Source organism: Triticum dicoccoides, chromosome 3B (genome assembly GCF_002162155.2).
Source record: "Triticum dicoccoides isolate Atlit2015 ecotype Zavitan chromosome 3B, WEW_v2.0, whole genome shotgun sequence".
Lineage (NCBI taxonomy): Eukaryota > Viridiplantae > Streptophyta > Magnoliopsida > Poales > Poaceae > Triticum > Triticum dicoccoides.
In genome coordinates this window covers 224,751,998-224,771,034 of record NC_041385.1, presented here as the reverse complement: position 1 = coordinate 224,771,034, position 19,037 = coordinate 224,751,998, and the positions used below count along the sequence as shown (strand labels likewise).

Sequence of the window (19,037 nt, the reverse complement as noted above, 5' to 3'; positions counted from 1 at the left end):
TAGTTTCAAGAAGGGCAAGGGCAAGAATGGATACTTCATGAAACGGCAAATCAGCTGCTGCTCCAGTGAAGAAACCCAAGGTTGAACCCAAACCCGAGACTAAGTGCTTCTGTGATAAGGGGAATAGTCACTAGAGCAGAATTACCCTAGATACTTGGTAGATGAGAAGGCTGGCAAGGTCGATAGAAGTATATTGGATATACATTATGTTAATGTGTACTTTACTAGTACTCCTAGTAGCACCAGGGTATAAGATACCGGTTCGGTTGCTAAGTGTTAGTAACTCGAAATAAAGAGCTACGGAATAAACGGAGACTAGCTAAAGGTGAGCTGACGATATGTGTTGGAAGTGTTTCCAATGTTGATATGATCAAGCATCGCACGCTCCCTCTACCATCGAGATTTGGTGTTTGCGTTGAGCATAGACATGATTGGATTATGTCTATCGCAATATGGTTATTCATTTAAAGAGAATAATGGTTACTCTATTTATTTGAATAATACCTTCAATGGTCTTGCACCTAAAATGAATGGTTCATTGAATCTCGATCGTAGTGATACACATTTTCATGCCAAAAGATATAAGATAGTAATGATAGTACCACTTACTTGTGGCACTGCCATGTAAGTCATAATGGTATAAAACGCATGAAGAAGCTCCATGTTGATGGATCTTTGGACTCACTCATTTTTGAAAAGTTTGAGACATGCGAACCATGTCTATTGGTATATACACATGAAGAAACTCCATGCAGATGGATCGTTTGGACTCACTTGATTTTGGATCACTTGAGATATGCAAATCATACCACATAGGCAAGATGACTGAAAAGCCTCGGTTTCAGTAAAATGGAACAAGATAGCAACTTGTTGGAAGCAACACATTTTGATGTGTGCAGTCCAATGAGTGCTGAGGCATGCAGTGAATATCGTTATGTTCTTACTTCACAGATGATTCAAGTAGATGTTGAGAATATTTACTTGATGAAACACAAGTCTGAATTATTGAATGGTTCAAGTAATTTCAGAGTGAAGTAGAAGATCATTGTGACAAGAGGATAAAATGTCTATGATATGATCATAGAGATGAATATCTGAGTTACGAGTTTTGGCACACAATTAAGACATTGTGGAAATTGTTTCGCAATTAATACCGCCTGGAACACCATAGTGTGATGGTGTGTCCGAACATCATAGTTGCACCCTATTGGATATGGTGCGTACCATGATGTCTCTTATCGAATTACCACTATTGTCCATGGGTTAGGCATTAGAGACAACCACATTCACTTTAAATAGGGCACCACGTAATTCCGTTGAGATGACACCGTATGAATTATGGTTTAGAGAAACCTAAGTTGTCGTTTCTTAAAGGTTTGGAGCTGCGACGCTTATGTGGAAAAGTTTCAGGATTGATAAGCTCGAACCCAAAGCGGATAAAATGCATCTTCATAGGACACCCAAAACAGTTGGGTATACCTCCTGTCTCAGATCCGAAAGCAATATGAATTGTTTCTAGAATCGGGTCCTTTCTCGAGGAAAGGTTTCTCTCGAAAGAATTGAGTGGGAGGATGGTGGAAACTTGATGAGGTTATTGAACCGTCTCTTCAACTAGTGTGTGGCAGGGCACAGGAAGTTGTTCCTGTGGCACCTACACCAATTGAAGTGGAAGCTTATGATATTGATCATGAAACTTCAGATCAAGTCACTACCAAACATCGTGGGATGACAAGGATACGTACTACTTCAGAGTGGTACGTAATCCTGTCTTGAAGGTCATGTTGCTAGACAACAATGAACCTACGAGCTATGGAGAAGCAATGGTGGGCCCAAATTCTGACAAATGGTTAGAAGCCATGAAATCCGAGATAGGATCCATGTATCAGAACAAAGCATGGACTTTGGTGGACTTGCCCGATGATCGGCAAGCCATTGAGATAAATGGATCTTTAAGAAGAAGACGGACGTGGATGGTAATGTCACCATCTATGAAGCTCGACTTGTGGCGAAGAGTTTTTTCACAAGTTCAAGGAGTTGACTACGATGAGATTTTCTCATCCGTAGCGATGCTTAAAGTCCGTCGGATTCATGTTAGCATTAGCTGCATTTATGAAATCTGGTAGATGGATGACAAAACGAGTTTCCTTACCAGTCTTCGTATGGAAAGGTTGTATGTAATACAATCAGAAAGGTTTTGTCGATCCTAAGGATGCTAAAAGGTATGCTAGCTCCAGCAATCCTTCTAAGGACTGGAGTAAGCATCTCGGAGATGGAATGTGCGCTTTGATGAGATGATCAAAGATTTTGGTGTATACAAAGTTTATGAGAAACTTGTATTTCCAAAGAAGTGAGTGGGAGCACTATAGAATTTCTGATGAGTATATGTTGTTGACATATTGTTGATCAGAAATGATGTAGAATTTCTGGAAAGCATATAGGGTTATTTGAAATGTGTTTTTCAATAGAAAACCTGGATTAAGCTACTTGAGCATTGAGCATCAAGATCTATAAGGATAGATCAAAGCGCTTAATGGTACTTTCAAATGAGCACATACATTGACATGATCTTGAAGGTGTTCAAGATGGACCGGTCAAAGAAGGAGTTCTTGCCTAAGTTGAAAGGTACGAAGTTAAGACTTAAAGCTCGACCACGGCAGAATAGAGAGAAAGGACGAAGGTCGTCCCCTATGCTTAAGACGTAGGCTCTTCAGTATGCTATGCTGTGTACCGCACCTGAAGTGTGCCTTGCCATGAGTCAGTCAAGGGGTACAAGAGTGATCCATGAATGGATCACAGGACAGCGGTCAAAGTTATCCTTAGTAAGTAGTGGACTAAGGAATTTTCTCGATTATGGAGGTGGTAAAAGAGTTCGTCGTAAAGGGTTACGTCGATGCAAGCTTAACACCTATCCGGATAGCTCTGAGTGGAGATACCGGATACGTATAATGGAGCAACGATTTAGAATAGCTCCAAGTAGAACAGTTATTTGGAATAGCTCCAAATAGAACGTGGGAGCTACATCTAGGAGATGACATAGAGATTTGTAAAGCACACACGGATCTGAAAGGTTCAGACCCGTTGACTAAAACCTCTCTCACAAGCAGAACATGACGAAACCCCAGATCTCATTGAGTCTTGATCACATGATGGTGTGAACTAGTTTAGTGACACTAGTAAACTCTTTGGATGTTGGTCACATGGTGATGTGACCTGTCAGTGTTAATCACATGGTGATGTGAACTAGATTATTGACTCTAGTGCAAGTGGGAGACTGTTGGAAATATGCCCTAGAGGCAATAATAAAAGTATTATTATTATATTTCCTTGTTCATGATAATTGTCTTTTATTCATGCTATAACTGTATTATCCGGAAATCGTAATACACGTGTGAATACATAGACCACAATATGTCCCTAGTGAGCCTCTAGTTGACTAGCTCGTTGTGATCAACAGATAGTCATGGTTTCCTGGCTATGGACATTTGATAACGGGATCACATCATTAGGAGAATGATGTGATGGACAAGACCCAATCCTAAGCCTAGCACAAAGATCGTGTAGTTCGTTTGCTAGAGCTTTGCCAATGTCAAGTATCTCTTCCTTCGACCATGAGAGCGTGTAACTCCTGGATACCGTAGGAGTGCTTTGGGTGTATCAAACGTCACAACGTAACTGGGTGACTATAAAGGTGCACTACAGGTATCTCCGAAAGTATCTATTGTTTTATGCGGATCGAGACTGGGATTTGTCACTCCGTGTAAACGGAGAGGTATCTCTGGGCCCACTCGGTAGGACATCATCATAATGTGCACAATGTGACCAAGGGGTTGATCACGGGATGATGTGTTACGGAACGAGTAAAGAGACTTGCCGGTAACGAGATTGAACAAGGTATCGGTATACCGACGATCGAATCTCGGGCAAGTACAATACCGCTAGACAAAGGGAATTGTATACGGGATCGATTGAGTCCTTGACATCATGGTTCATCCGATGAGATCGTCGTGGAACATGTGGGAGCCAACATGGGTATCCAGATCCCGCTGTTGGTTATTGACCGGAGAACGTCTCGGTCATGTCTACATGTCTCCCGAACCCGTAGGGTCTACACACTTAAGGTTCGATGACGCTAGGGTTATAAAGGAAGCTTGTATGTGGTTACCGAATGTTGTTCGGAGTCCCGGATGAGATCCCGGACGTCACGAGGAGTTCCGGAATGGTCCGGAGGTAAAGATTTATATATAGGAAGTCCTGTTTCGGCCATCGGGACAAGTTTCGGGGTCATCGGTATTGTACCGGGACCACCGGAAGGGTCCCGGGGGCCCACCGGGTGGGGCCACCTGCCCCGGGGGGGGCACATGGGCTGTAGGGGGTGCGCCTTGGCCTACATGGGCCAAGGGCACCAGCCCCTAGAGGCCCATGCGCCAAGATATAGGAAAAAGGGGAGAGTCCTAAAGGGGGAAGGCACCTCGGAGGTGCCTTGGGGAGGATGGACTCCTCCCCCCCTCTTAGCCGCACCCCTTTCTTGGAGGAAGGGGCAAGGCTGCGCCTCCCCCCTCTCCCCTGCCCCTATATATAGTGGAGGGGAGGGAGGGCATCCACACCTGAGCCCTTGGCGCCTCCCTCCCTCCCGTGACACCTCCTCCTCTCCCGTAGGTGCTTGGCGAAGCCCTGCAGGATTGCCACGCTTCTCCATCACCACCACGCCGTTGTGCTGCTGCTGGATGGAGTCTTCCTCAACCTCTCCCTCTCTCCTTGCTGGATCAAGGCGTGGGAGACGTCACCGGGCTGTATGTTTGTTGAACGCGGAGATGCCGTGCGTTCGGCACTTGATCATCGGTGATTTGAATCACGACGAGTACGACTCCATCAACCCCGTTCACTTGAACGCTTCCGCTTAGCGATCTACAAGGGTATGTAGATGCACTCTCCTTCTACTCGTAGCTAGTTTCTCCATAGATAGATCTTGGTGATACGTAGGAAAATTTTGAATTTCTGCTATGTTCCCCAACACGGAGGAGTGCCAACAAGAAACTCAGTCTCCTCGCACGATGCTCCCAACAGAGAAACGACGTCGCAGACGCCGCCATCATGCCACTCCAGAGGACCAAGGCTTTCGCCCGGAGACAACTGCCAACACCAAGCATGAGGGAGATGGCGACACACTCGACTTCGCCTCCAGAGAGGGGAACGACACCCGCAGGTACCATCGACGCCGGCCGGCCAAAACCGGATATGATTTTCATCCGTAATGTTGTGCATCTCCACTCCGACGAGGTACCGGCAGCACCGTTCCTTAGGCCTCGCACCGCCGTCACCGTAGAAAATCTGCCGAAGCCGCGTAGCCGTGGTCCAACACCACCCGCACTGCCGAGAGAGCGCGAACCAGACCTCCACCAACATCGCCGTCGAGAAGCCACCACATCCTCCAGCGGAGCAAAAGCCAGATCCGCTCCATCGGCCTTCATCGACAACGAGAGACTGCTGCCATATTGGATCTGGCCTGCCCCTCCAACCTCACACCGGCGCCATCTCCACCGGGGCATCGCCGCGATCCCCTCACACGGAGGCGGCCGGAAGCCCGCTGCACGCCGGGACACCTTCCAGGCAGGGCCATCTCGGCGCCGCCGCCCCCATGGCTGATCCAACGCCGCCGCCGCCGTTGCTGGCGCTCCACCTGTAGCCACCTACCAGCAGTGCTCCACACGGATTACGATAATTAAATATCAGAATCGTTGATGGCAGGAGTTGGAGAATTTTTGTCAAAAGAGACCACCTGTCCAACGGAATTGACAAAAAAGACCCCCCCCCCTCTCCCGAATGAAATTGACAAAAAAAAACCCCTGGACCGTGGCGGCAGGCGCGCCGGACGACACGTGGCACCTGCCGCCACGGCGCCAGGCGGCAGGCCACGGATTACGGTGCAACAGTGGCGCGACGGAACGGTGTTCTGGGTGGGCCCTGGCCGCTTGGGGAGCTGGCGGCAGGCTTGTTCCGTGACAGTGATTTTTTTTGTCAATTCAATCCGGAGAGGGTCTATTTTGCCAATTCTGTTGGACATGTGGTCTCTTTCGACAAAAATTCGTGGTTCCCGCCCGCCGCGGGCGCTCGGAGCTGACTGGCCACCTCTCTTCTCGGGCCCGCACGTGAGACGCACATGGCACAGCGTCGGAGCCCTTGACAGTCCCAGCTGGCATCCGTGCGCACTCCTCCAGAGGAAACCGTTGGCCGACATGAGGTTGGCTATGAGTTCTATAGGCCCTGGTTGAAACTTTGTACAAGCTCCGTCGTAGTCTAGGTGGTTAGGATACTCGGCTCTCACCCGAGAGACCCGGGTTCAAGTCCTGGCGACGGAATTCTTTTTTTTCTTTGTTCCTCGATTAACAGGCACAGGTGTACCCAACACTAGTTTCTGCCGTGGATGATCATCACCCCGTCATGCTCGCTGCGCGGCGAAAGCAAGCCAAAACGCCGTACTTTTTTTCCCTTTGGCCCAGCCAGCCAAAGCGGAACCAGCGCGGGCACGTTGCTTAAAGGCTAAGATCTTGTAGCTTTACCCAAAAGGAAAAAAGAAGGAAAATAAATGAATGAAACAACAAAGTGTATCTCTTAAGCCGAGAGCAACTAGAAAATAATCGGAAGATCAAATTAACCTACTCCTGCTGGTCACCTACCAGCGCAGCAGCAGCCAATAGATAAACCCATCCTCATCCCTGTGCTGCTGTCTAGCCCGAGCAAAGCTTCCCGTACTGTCCATTGGCGCGGTCGTCGTCCCTTCGGTCTTGGCGCCCAGACGGAGAAGAGATCCAGGACATGGACGGTCAAGATTCGCCCGTCGACTTTCCGGGCGGTTTCACACCACGCCAGAGATCACACAGAGGTCGGTCACTCACATGCGTGAACACTGGTGAGCGGTAACGTACAGCAGCAGCTGGATCTCATCTCATCCAGGAGGAGAAGTCTCCAAAGTCGAAAAGCACCTCCACCTCCACTCCCACTTTCACTGCGCGCAGCAGCTCACTACACTACCCCCAAGTACCCAGCCCAGTCCCCACCCCCGTCTTTCCGCTCGGGCGCGCACATGCCACCCAACAACATTGTTCAGCATTATTGTGCCGTGCCCTCGCAAAGCGGCGCAAGCGAACAAAGGGCGAGCGAGGGCGCCACGCGCACACTCCACTAGCGAGGGAGGAGTACGATGCCGCAGCAGCAACCACCCCTCCCGCTCCCGCCGCGCATGCGCCCGCCGACGGACCGCGAGGCTGCCATGGCCGGCCCGCCTCCTCCGCGGCAGCGCCTGGGCCAGGCGCCGAGGCCGTTCCGCGCGGCGGAGGAGCCCACGGCCCGCGGGCCTCCCGTCGCCGACAGGGCCAGGCCGCCGGAGCCGCGGCCCCGCCCGAGCCTCGCCGAGGACGGCCGCGCGTCTCACGAGGCTCTCCTCGCCAACGTCGCCAGGCCGACGGGGAAGCCGGAGGGCCGCGCCGCTCGGGAGGCTCCCGTCGTCCCCGTGGCCAAGCCGCCGGAGCAGCTTTACGCAGCGGGAGCGCCGGAGGGACGCGCGGCTCGGGAGGCTCCCGTCGTCCCCGTGGCCAGGCAGCCGGAGAAGCTGCACGTTGCGGCGGAGGAGCGCAAGACTCCTCGGGAGGCTCCCGTCGCCCCCGTGGCCAGGTCGCCGGAGCAGCTGTCTGGCTCGCCGGAGGGACGCGCGGCTCGGGAGGCCCCCGTTGCCACAGTGGCTAGGCCTCCGGAGCCGCGGCCGGGGCCGTACTACGTGCCGGGGGGCGGCGCGGCGGCTCCCGTCGCAACCACCGACAGGCCGCCGGAGCCAAGCCCGTGGCCGTACCCGTACTACTACGAGCCGGAGCGCCCCCCGCGGCGCCGCACCTCCGCCCTGGCGTCCTGCCTTATGGCGGCGGCCTTCCTCCTGTTCGCGGCCGGCGGGGCGGCGACGGCGCTGTTCCTCCTCTTCCGGCCGCAGCCGCCCGAGATCGCCGTCGCGGCGGTGCGGCTGCCGTCCTTTGCGGCTGCCAACGGCACGGTGGCCTTCACCTTCGAGCAGGTGGCCTCCGTGCGCAACCCCAACCGCGCGCCGCTCGCGCACTTCGACAGCTCGCTCCGCGTCGCCTACGCCGGCGGCGAGATCGGCTCCATCTACATCCCCGCGGGCCTCATCGACAGCGGCAGCACCAAGCACTGGTCCACCAGCTTCGCCGTGCCGGCCTTCCCCGCGGCCACCCCACCGCCGCTGGACATGACCGCGCAGCAGCCGGCGGCCGCGGCGGCCATGATGGAGGTGGACTCGCTGCTGGTGGTGAAGGGCAAGGTGATGGTGCTGCGGGTGCTGACGCACCGGGTGCAGGCGTCCAAGGTGTGCCGCGTCGGCGTCTCGCCGATCGACGGCAGGGTGCTTGGCTTCCGTTGCTGAGCCGCAGCCAAGTTCGGGGTCGGGGGTTGAACTGTAAGAAATTAATCAAGGCAGGATTTTACAGTAAACAAGGCAATTTCAACTAGAATCGTGCGCTAGAATCATGTGGATTTCCCGTGTCAAAACATTTCACCGAACAAATTTGGTAAATTGGAAATGAATTTGACATAGCCTGTTCTCCAGTAGCATGTTGAACAAATTTCATCGAAATCATTTCCGTTTACGGTATGTTGCCACTACAGATCTTACATGTTGAGCTCACAAAAAGAAGACCAATTACTATGTCGGTCGAATCTACACCTCTAATAGAATAGTTCATGGTATGTTCGGCTCCAAGATTTCATGGAGAACTCATGGATCAGGATCAGATCTATACTAATAGTACTACACAACGGGTTTACTGTTTGCTCCTCTTGTTTGGGAAAAACATAAGGCGGCTAAAAAGGTAATCTCGCTTGAATAGGCAGATGCGGGATAAGCTGTAGAAGCATCTGTTGACATAGAATTCTCGGCGTCATAGTGAAGGATGTCGAGCTTCACTCGGTCACCATATCTTGTTCTTGATCCAAAAGAGCATCAGTACTATCCCCATCACAATGGCCACAGGGGCATACTTCCGAATCAAGGCCTGAAAAACCACAAGTGGCAATTGCGTCAGATTAATAAGAAAAAGTATGGTGGCCAGTGTTGACTAGAGATCCCCATTCTGCTTTGTTAATGCACATAGGACTGCAAGATACAGAATGGAATTTGTGTGCTTCACGAACAGAAGTCACGGAAATATTACTAAGCACTAATGAGCAGTTTGTGGCAGATTACAACGGGACCAAAGTTACTTTTTTACTGCACATTGTTTATTTGTTTGGAGTCAGGATTACAGACAACAAAATTTGTTGGAAGTAGCCAATCAAACTAAAATCGAAAGCACGAGGGAAATGGCAATAAGTATGCCGCTTGCAGCTGCTCAACTGTCATGTGCTATTCTACATAAAACTGTGATGTGCAGAAGTTATTTGGCAATCTGATGTGAAGAGAGAGCCACGGATATACGAAAAGTTGGTTATTCAAATAGGAAAATAGGTACAAACTTGTTAGCCAAACAAAATTACCATAATCCACTGATAAGGCGAACGTAGCCTATATCTAATTATGGAATCTTCAACTATAGTTAATGTGAGAAAAAGAGGCTCTGTGATACCACAAACCAAAGAAAGTAGATCTACCTCAGGACTCCTTCAATTTAAAGAAGATAATGAAAAGGCCAAGAAGAAAAGAGCCCTGTGATGCTTACAAACCAAAGAAAGTAGATCTACCTCAAGAATCTATTCATTTAAGAATGATGATATGGCAAATGAAACGAGAAGACTACCAGACATACTTATCTATGTGTCCAATACGAATTCATCATTTGTTTCATTACTCACACTCGGCTTAGCTGCTTGGATACATATATACTGGAGTAGAAAATGGACCATACCTGGCGATTGAGATCCTTTGCCTTGTCTGCATACATTCTGGTATCAGAGGTCAACCTACTAGACATTTGACTCACCTCTGCAAAGGGCAAAAGAAACTTTTCTTTGAGCAATTGTCTTAATTGACATGGCTGAGGACTGAGGACTATGACTATGCTAATACATTAGAACAGGCTGCGACAAGTCATGCTAGAGGGGAAACGCTGGGCAAGCCAGTTCAAAAACACGAAGATGAAATGTTAACAAACAATAACATTAAGCAGAAATAATACCAATTCAATCATGCAGACAAAGCTTGAACATGTCTCGAACAATAGGAGTACCAAGAAAACATAGCATTAAGGCAGTCATAATACTTTTATACAAGCACTAGGGTTTCCAAAAAAAAGCATGTGTAATAATAACCTATAATCCAGGGAAAATCAACATAGTTTGTTGAAACCAAATTACTTTGCAGACCTAACAGAAACTCTACTCACTGGTGCCTTTTTGGTAAACACCTACAGATAGTTTCCAGCTATTGTAAATATGTGCAGAAATCATTTGCACGACCATCAATATAGAAGACATCATGAAGTAACAATTCAATATAATAAACATAGATGACGGTGGGAAACTCACGATCTAGTTTTTCACCCACACCAAGAACTTCTTGAACATTGCGAGTCATAATCTGGTGCACCTCGTAGAGCTCATCATTCAACTTGGCAAGGTTCCTTTGGGTTCTGGTATCCAAATATAGTTTCCTGGTTTTCTGTATGAATGTATCTAAACAGAGACATATAAGCCATCACCCAGTAGCTAATAAGAAGCTGAATGTGAAAAAGTGTACATATCAGATTGAAGAACCATACCAAATTTGATGAAAGCATATGGCCTTGCAGCAGTTTCAATTTGGCTGCCATTGACCCTCTCGAATTCATTTTTTAGATCTTCTAAATACTGGAACGCAAGTTTCTTGGGATAAGAACGGTCACACATTGTCAAATAGCACACACGGCTCTCAATGATGTAACTGTTTTGTTGAATCAAGGTGCAACAAGAGTGCCATGATAATTTTACCAGGAAAACAGGCTAAAACTACTGACAAGGATTTGCTTCTCCACATATACTATTCGCAAAATTAACAATGCAGCTTACTACATGCAATGTAAAAAAAATGTATCATGAAGACAGATGGTGCATATATATGACACAGCATGCACACAGTCACCTGCGGAGCTACATGGGGACCACACAGGGCCACGGCCCGGTCTTCCAATTGCAAAATACAAATAACGTATATAGCCCATACAATTTAGATCAGTCACCCAGTTATTTGATCTGGCCAGTGCAAGTGGCTGCTTCTATGGGCTACCTTGCTACAATGTGGGCCGTGACTTTGGGGCCGGGCAGTGCGTGCGATCTGCACACCCGACGGATGTTCGCTGTATGTGTGAACTTTTCTTCTGTTCCCAAATCTCTGCTGGTTTTCTTGTTAAAAAAATCCCGACCGGTCTTCTTGTCCCAAAAAATTCTCCACTAGTCTAGATCATTTTCCGTTCTCTCTCGGCCCCTCCTTCCTTTCTTGTCACACTCCGCCACTGCACACAGTGGTGTACTGCAAAAGGGAAAAGGCCCAAGAAAGTGTTCTGTATTCATTATTCAAGTCAACAACCCTTTCCCCACATAAGCAGTATGCCAGTATGTTATCTTTGCCTCTTTGAAATGCTAATGCAAACCAGGTGATTTCAATTACAAATTAAGCACTAACAGAAAATAAGTATGTTCATTATGCCACACAACTGCTTGGAGATGAAAAATTAGTTGTTCTTGCATCTGATATTTAAATTTGTGTCCTAGACTTATACAGGTACTCAAATTCCCAAAATTGACTTGCAGACTTTGACTACTGATGAAGCAACTACAAGGAATCACAGATCATCATAAACATGGAGGATTCAGGAAGTAGAAGCTAGTTATCTAATTAGGCTGCATAGACTTGCATGATTCCTTTTCCCTTTGGCACATAAAACTTTGACAAAATAGTACTCCCTCCGTTCCGAATTACTTGTCTTAGATTTGTCTAGATACAGATGTATCTAGCACTAAAATGAGTCTAGATACATCTGTATCTAGACAAATCCAAGACAAGTAATTCGGAACGGAGGGAGTAACAGATAGATCACATGCTTTGCAAAACAGAAACTAAAATGCTGCAGATGACATATAGGGTAAGGATACTGGAAATAGTACGGTCCAGTCTCAATTGACAGCCTTGATGATTCGTGCTGGCCTTTAGATAAGTTTTTGAACAACAGTTTTGCTTGCTGCTTGTAGAAGTCAGCATCCTTCAGATCTCGACCATCATCTAACCCCTCCGCCAATGGAAGGCCGTCAGTGATACGGGCTATCATTGTCAGCTTCACCATTTTCAAAAGATAACAAGACACAAACTAGCATCGCTAATGTAAAAGTGCCACCTGCACAGAAAAGCAGAGGCAAGCTGTTAAATACTTCTGACATGTTCACTTCGGTATAGTGGATCCTACTTATCCAATGACCCATATATCTCAAATAATAACAGCTTAATATCTCAAGCAATAGTGAATGTCCAGCATATTCTCCATAGTTACAGAATATAAAAGGTGCAGAGACTATCACCATTATGATGAGCAAATAACTTCATTGTCAGATAAATGCACATTAATGCTGGTGATGGAGGACATACTGAATGTATTCACCACAGCATTTTGCAACAAATTGTATCCCAAGGCATCGACTGACCTTGATTCACGTGCTACTAGTGAACACCCAGAGTACCCAACAACGTACGGCTCCATTAACGAAATTTCAATCCACTAATCTGTGAACGCAGAGCCTAGCACCCAATCACCCACCAATCCACTGGGACGATCCCTAGGAACAGCCACTTCATCGCAGACCACTCCATGGCAACAAGGGAACATGATCACTTGGTTCAGCGAGCAACCTACCAAGCTGCTTCTGCGAATTCACCGATACGCCATCGGCGATACCACGATCCGCTGATGAGAAATGGCGCAGAAACCACATGCTGACATGCGTCCCTCATTCCAAAGGGCTGGGCCGAGGCAGCGGCTACAACTAATCCACCGTTACGCCCCCGCTAAATGGCGCAACGAACACCCCGCTTCCCCGCCAAAACCCTAAGGGCTCCCCAGATCGATCGCAAACCCCTCAGCGAATCCAAAACGACAGAGACGAACAGATCCTGCACGAGCACAGGGCCGCGCGGATCACATGTGCGGATGCAGCGGACCCCTGGGCAGGGCGGGGGAGGGTGGAGACGTGGCAATGGGGAGGGGGTCGTGCTTACCATCTCGCGGCGAGCCACGCCTCGCGTCGGGTTCTGTGGTTCGCGTTGAGTGAGGGAGAGAGGTGGAAGAGAAGCGGAAGAAGAGAGAGGACACCACTACTAGGAGGGATAGTGCTTTTTTTTAAGGGCGCTTATAGGCGCCGGCGCACCGGCCGAGCGTTTCGGCCGGTCCAGCCCAGACCATCGGATGTGAGCCACGCAGCCGTTCGATCCAGGCAAAAAAAAAACAGATCGCCCCCAACTTCTTCTTCCTTGGGCAGTTGGCCTGGATCCGCATCTCCCGCTCGGGAGCACCGCACCGCACCTCCTGTCCCCTCCGGTGGTTGTCCCCGTCGTCAGTCCCCACCCTCGTCGGTCTTCCTCGTCGCCGGCCGAACCCTGCCCTCGCCGGCCGTCCTCGTCGCCGGTCCCCCACCCTCCCGGCCTCGTTGTCGCCTCGACCCATGCAAACAGCTCCACCTGCGGTTGCAGCTCTTGACAACGACGGTTGTAGCTCCGCCGCCCTCGCCATTGATGCTCGCTGCAGGAAAATACGTCGACGCCGGCCGCGAGTCAATCAACGCCATTTGAATGGATGTAGCAAAAAAATTCACCGGTAGTAGCAAAATCAAACTACGGGTGCAGCAAAAACGCCGTCGCCGCCTTCGCGAGGTCGCAGCTCCGCCTTACATCGATGTATAAAAAAACTCCAACGGTAGTAGCAAAATCCTGCTGCGGTTGCAGCAAAAACATCATTGTCGTCCTCACGAGGTCGCAGCTCTGCCTGATGGATGTAGCAAAAAGCTTTGCCGGTGGTAGCAAAAATCGGCTACGGTTGAAGCTTTTTTGCGACACCTTGAAGCTTTTTCCCTGTTGGCAGTAGCCAGCCCGTAGCATTGGCATTCAGTGTTTGAAGCTTTTTCCAACGCCGGTTGAAGCTTTATGCGATACCGGATGTAGCCTTTTGTCGTGTTAGTGGTTGGTTCCAGCATCTGTCGCCGCTGGTTGAAGCTTTTCGCCACATCGGTTGTAGCTTTCCAGAACGCCGATTGTAGCAAAAATGCGATGCAGTTGTAGCAAAAACCAGCTGTGGTTCCAGCTCGCTTGTTGGTTGAAGCAAAAACCAACTGCGGTTCCAGCTTTTGCTTTGGTTGATTGTATCAAAAAATTGGCTGGTTCCAGCTTCGGCGTCTGCTCCTCGAGGATGCAACCATATGACTAGGAGGAGGGCAGTTCCAGCATAGGGGGAGGGCGGCGCTCGCCGGAGTAGGGCCGACGGAGCCAGCCTGGGGCATCTTAGGGGTGGTTGCTGGCCATGGCGATGACGACGCAAGCAGCCTCGCCGGTCTAGCTTGGTTGCAGCGGCTGCGGAGGTCGCCGTCGTCGGAGTGGAGCCAGATGGGATGGACGGAACGGATGCCACGGCGGTGCTGCGGGGACGCGCGTCCGGCTTGCCGGCGTCGAGCTGAAAATTGGACGAAGGGAGCAAACTCGCCGGCGTGGAAGAGAGAGAACAGATAAGAAACGAACGAGCGGTTGAGAAGATGAAGGAGAAGATAAGGCAACGATTGGGGTGTGGGCCCTATACATACGTGTCGCTCGTGGACAGGAGGACCGCTTGCTCGCGTGGCCGCGACCGGTCGAGCGTTCGGCCGGTGCGCCGTCCCCAAACAGTTCCCTTTTTTTAATGATCATGAGGGAACGGCCAACCGCTTCGTCATCAGTCGGATCCATACAATCACAGCCGTCCACGATCCATCTCATCACATGCTTGTCAGCATTTTTCGTCCTTCATGTCTCCATGACATGTCATGGGTGCCTCACATCATGTCGGCGTCCTCCTCTGTGCTTCGCAATGATGTAGTCGTTGCAGCATCGGCTTGCAACAAATCTTTGTTCCCACGCATCATTCCTTTGCAGCAATCATAGCTATCCACGATTCATCTCATCACACGCCTCTTGCCATCATTCGTCCTCCACGCCTCCATGACACGTCATGGATGCCTCACATCATGTCGGCCTCCACCCAACACCGGCGGTGCCTCATAATGATGTTGTCGTTGCAGCACCGGCTTGCAACAAATCTCTGTTTCCCACGCACTACTCATTTGCAGCAACGTCGATGCCATTCCCTCGCATTGTGGTCGCACTCACCCGTCTCATGCAATGCCGACCACCATCCATAATATCACTGGTCGAAATCAACAACATTTCTCGTAGCTCATCGCAACCTGCTCGTAGCACGCGCGCTACCACAGACCATAAAGGCGGATGGTGATCTCGCATCATCTCATGGTGCAAAGTCGTGGTGTAGCATCCGCTTGCTATCGACGGCCGGCCTATAGCACCCAAAGCCTAGCCTCGACCCACAACATCTGGCAACAACCAAAGTGAAATACCTGCGTGGTTTTGTCGTCGCCGATGCGCCTAATGAGGCCAATGTGATAGTGCATCTCTAGCCTCGAATATAGACCTCCACACTTGAGATGGGCGAGACCCAGTTCGGCATTGAGAATGTCAATGTTTGAATAGTAGACAGACTTGAGCAACCGAGCACAAAAGGGATTAAGGCACAGTGAGAAGGCGCCATGATTGCCGAGCCAGCAAAGCTAAGCCGAAGTGCTTGATACGTCTCCAACATATCTATAATTGGTTATTGTTCCATGCTATTATAGCATCAATCATGGATGTTTATATACATTTTCTGTTGGAAATATGCCTAGAGGCAATAATAAAAGGTTATTGTCATATTTCCCGTTCATGGTAAATGTTTATTATTCATGCTAGAATTATATTGACCGGAAACCTAAATACATGTGTGGATACACAAACAACACAATGTCCCTAGTAAGCCTCTACTAGACTAGCTCGTTGATCAAAGATGGTTAAGGTTTCCTAACCATAGACATGAGTTGTCATTTGATAACGGGATTACATCATTAGGAGAATGATGTGTGGACAAGACCCAACCGTAAGCTTAGCATCAGATCATTTAGTTTATTTGTTATTGCTTTCTTCATGTCAAGTATCTGTTCCTTAGACCATGAAATCATGCCACTCCCTGATATCGGAGGAATGTCTTGTGTGCTATCAAACGTTACTTCGTAACTGGGTGATCATAAAAGTGCTCTAAGGTATCTCCGAAGGTGTCTATTGGGTTGCATGGATCGAGACTGGGATTTGTCACTCTGTGTGATAGAGAGATATCTCTGGGCCCTCTCGGTAATATAACATCATAAGAAGCTTCATGTGACTAATGAGTTTAGTCATGGGATCTTGTATTATGAAATGAATAAAGAGACTTGACGGTAACGAGATTGAACTAGGTATGGAGATACCGACGATCGAATTTTGGGCAAGTTACATATCGCTGGACAAAGGGAATTGTGTACGGGATTGACTGAATCCTTGACATCGTGGTTCAAATGATAAAGATTCCGTGGAATATGTAGGAACCAATATGGGCATCCAGGTTCCGCTATTGATTATTGACCGGAGAGGCATCTCGGTCATGTCTACATGATTCTTGAACCCATAGGGTCCGCACGCTTAATGTTGATGACACTATAGTAGTATTGGGATATGTGCATTGGTAATTGAATGTTGTTTAGAGTCCAGGATATCACGAGGAACTCTGGAATGGTCCAGAGGTAAAGATTCATATATAGGAAGTCTTGTTTTAGTCGTCGCAAAGGTTTCGGGTATTATCGGTATTGTATCGGGAGTGCTGAAAGGGGTCCGGGGTCCACCTGCCCCGGGGGGACATGGGCTGTAGGGGGTGCACCTTGGCCTATTTGGGACAAGGGCACCAGCCCTAAGGGTCCCATGCGCCAAGAGAGAGGAGAGGGGAAGAGTCCTAAGGGTGGAAGGCACCCCCCTAGGTGCCTTAGGAAGGAAGGAAACCTCCCTAGGCCTAGCCGCACCACCTCCCTTGGAGGAGGGGCCAAGGCTGCGCCCCAACCCTTCCCCTTGCCTCTTATAAATAGGAGGGGAGAGTTAGGGGCTGGACACACCAAATCCCACACCCCGGCGGCAGCCCTACCTCTCCCAAAACTCCGTTTTCTCCTGAGATTGGTTCTGACATCGTTTGGCGAAGCCCTGCCGAGATTGCACCACCACCATCTCCACCACGCAATCATGCTAGTTGAGATCCCATCTACTTTTCCTCTCTTGCTTGCTGGATTGATGTCTACTACGCAACCTTTCTTCTTGTAGACATAGTTGGGCCTCCAAGTGCAGAGTTTTGTAGGACAGTAGCAAATTTCCCTCAAGTGGATGACCTAAGGTTTATCAATCTGTGGGAGGCGTAGGATGAAGATGGTCTCTCTCAAACAACCCCGCAACCAAATAACAAAGAGTCTCTTGTGTCCCCAACACACCCAATACAATGGTAAATTATATAGGTGCACTAGTTCAGCGAAGAGATGGTGATACAAGTGTAATGTGGATAGTAGATATAGGGTTTTGTAATATGAAAATATAAAAAACAGCAAGGTAACTAGTAACAAAAGTGAGCACAAATGGTATTGCAATGCTTGAAACCAAGGCCTAGGGCTCATACTTTCACTAGCGCAAAATCTCTCAACAATGATAACATAATTGGATCATATAACAATCCCTCAACATGCAACAAAGAGTCACTCCAAAGTTTCTATCGGAGAATGTAGGACGAAATCGTGCATCAACCCCTATGCATAGATTATCCCAATTTCACCTCCGGAATCCGCGAGTTGAGTGCCAAAACATACATCAAGTGAATCAATAGAACATCCATTGTCACCATAGATATCCCATTGCAAGACATACATCAAGTGTTCTCAAATCCAATACTCAAAACAACATAATGAAACCTCAAAGAGCAAGACTCAATTAATCACAAGAAGGTAGAGGGGAGAAACATCATATGATCCAACTATAGTAACAAAGCTCGCGGTACATCAAAATCGTGTCGAATCAAGAACACAAGAGAGAGAGAGAGAGAGAGAGAGAGAGAGAGAGAGAGATCAAACACATAGCTACTGGTACATACCCTCAGCCCTGAGGGTGAACTACTCCCTCCTTGTTATGGAGACTGCTGGGATGATGAAGATGGCCTCCGGTGATGATTTGCCCCTCCGACAGGGTGCCAGAATGGGCTCTTGATTGTTTTTTCGTGGCTACAGAGACTTGCGGTGGCAGAACTTCCGATCTAGGGTTCTTTTAGGAGGTTTCTATATTTATAAGAAGTTTTGGCGTTGGAAACAAGTCAAGGAGGTGCCCGAGGGGCCTACAAGCCCTCAAGGCACACCCGGGGGTAGGGCGCGCCCCTGGCTTGTGGTCTCCTCGGGACTCTTCTGGTCTAGCTCCGGTGCTTCGGGGGTCTCTTTTGGTCCATAAAAATTCACTATAAATTTTCAGCTCGTTTGGACTCTGTTTGATATTCTTTTTCTGTAAAACTCAAAAACAAGGAAAAAACAGAAACTGGCACTGGACTCTAGGTTAATAGGTTAGTCCCAAAATATAAAATAGCATCTTAATTCATATAAAACATCCAAAACAGATAATGTAATAGCATGGAACAATCAAAAATTATACATTGGAGACGTATCAAGCATCCCCAAGCTTAATTCCTGCTCATCCTCAAGTAGGTAAATGATAAAAATAGAATTTTTGATGTGGAATGCTACCTAACATATTTATCAATGTAATCTTATTTATTGTGGCATGAATATTCAGATCCATAAGGTTCAAAACAAAAGTTTAATATAGACATAAAAACAATAATACTTCAAGCATACTAATAAAGCAATCATGTCTTCTCAGAATATCATGGCCAAAGAAA

At 48.5% G+C, this 19,037-nt stretch overlaps 2 protein-coding genes and 1 non-coding gene across 3 annotated transcripts; 2 read left to right on the top strand and 1 right to left on the bottom strand.

Annotated features, from left to right (window-relative positions):
* Positions 1-6,283: 6,283 nt before the first annotated feature.
* On the top strand, positions 6,284-6,356 carry TRNAE-CUC. Its single transcript has one exon. It is a non-coding gene; the product is annotated as a tRNA-Glu (tRNA).
* Positions 6,357-7,016: 660 nt separating this feature from the next.
* On the top strand, positions 7,017-8,595 carry LOC119275616 (nascent polypeptide-associated complex subunit alpha, muscle-specific form-like). Its single transcript, XM_037556496.1, has one exon. It carries the CDS (start codon positions 7,199-7,201, stop codon positions 8,423-8,425), a length of 1,227 nt encoding a protein of 408 aa, XP_037412393.1. The 5' UTR covers positions 7,017-7,198; the 3' UTR covers positions 8,426-8,595.
* Positions 8,596-8,615: 20 nt separating this feature from the next.
* Positions 8,616-13,360, bottom strand: LOC119275617 (25.3 kDa vesicle transport protein-like). The gene is made up of 6 exons (XM_037556497.1): positions 13,238-13,360; positions 12,124-12,362; positions 10,755-10,915; positions 10,522-10,668; positions 9,903-9,979; positions 8,616-9,053 (listed from the first exon to the last, which is right to left on the bottom strand). Exons 2-6 carry the CDS (start codon positions 12,309-12,311, stop codon positions 8,970-8,972), a joined length of 657 nt encoding a protein of 218 aa, XP_037412394.1. The 5' UTR covers positions 12,312-12,362; positions 13,238-13,360; the 3' UTR covers positions 8,616-8,969.
* Positions 13,361-19,037: the final 5,677 nt, after the last annotated feature.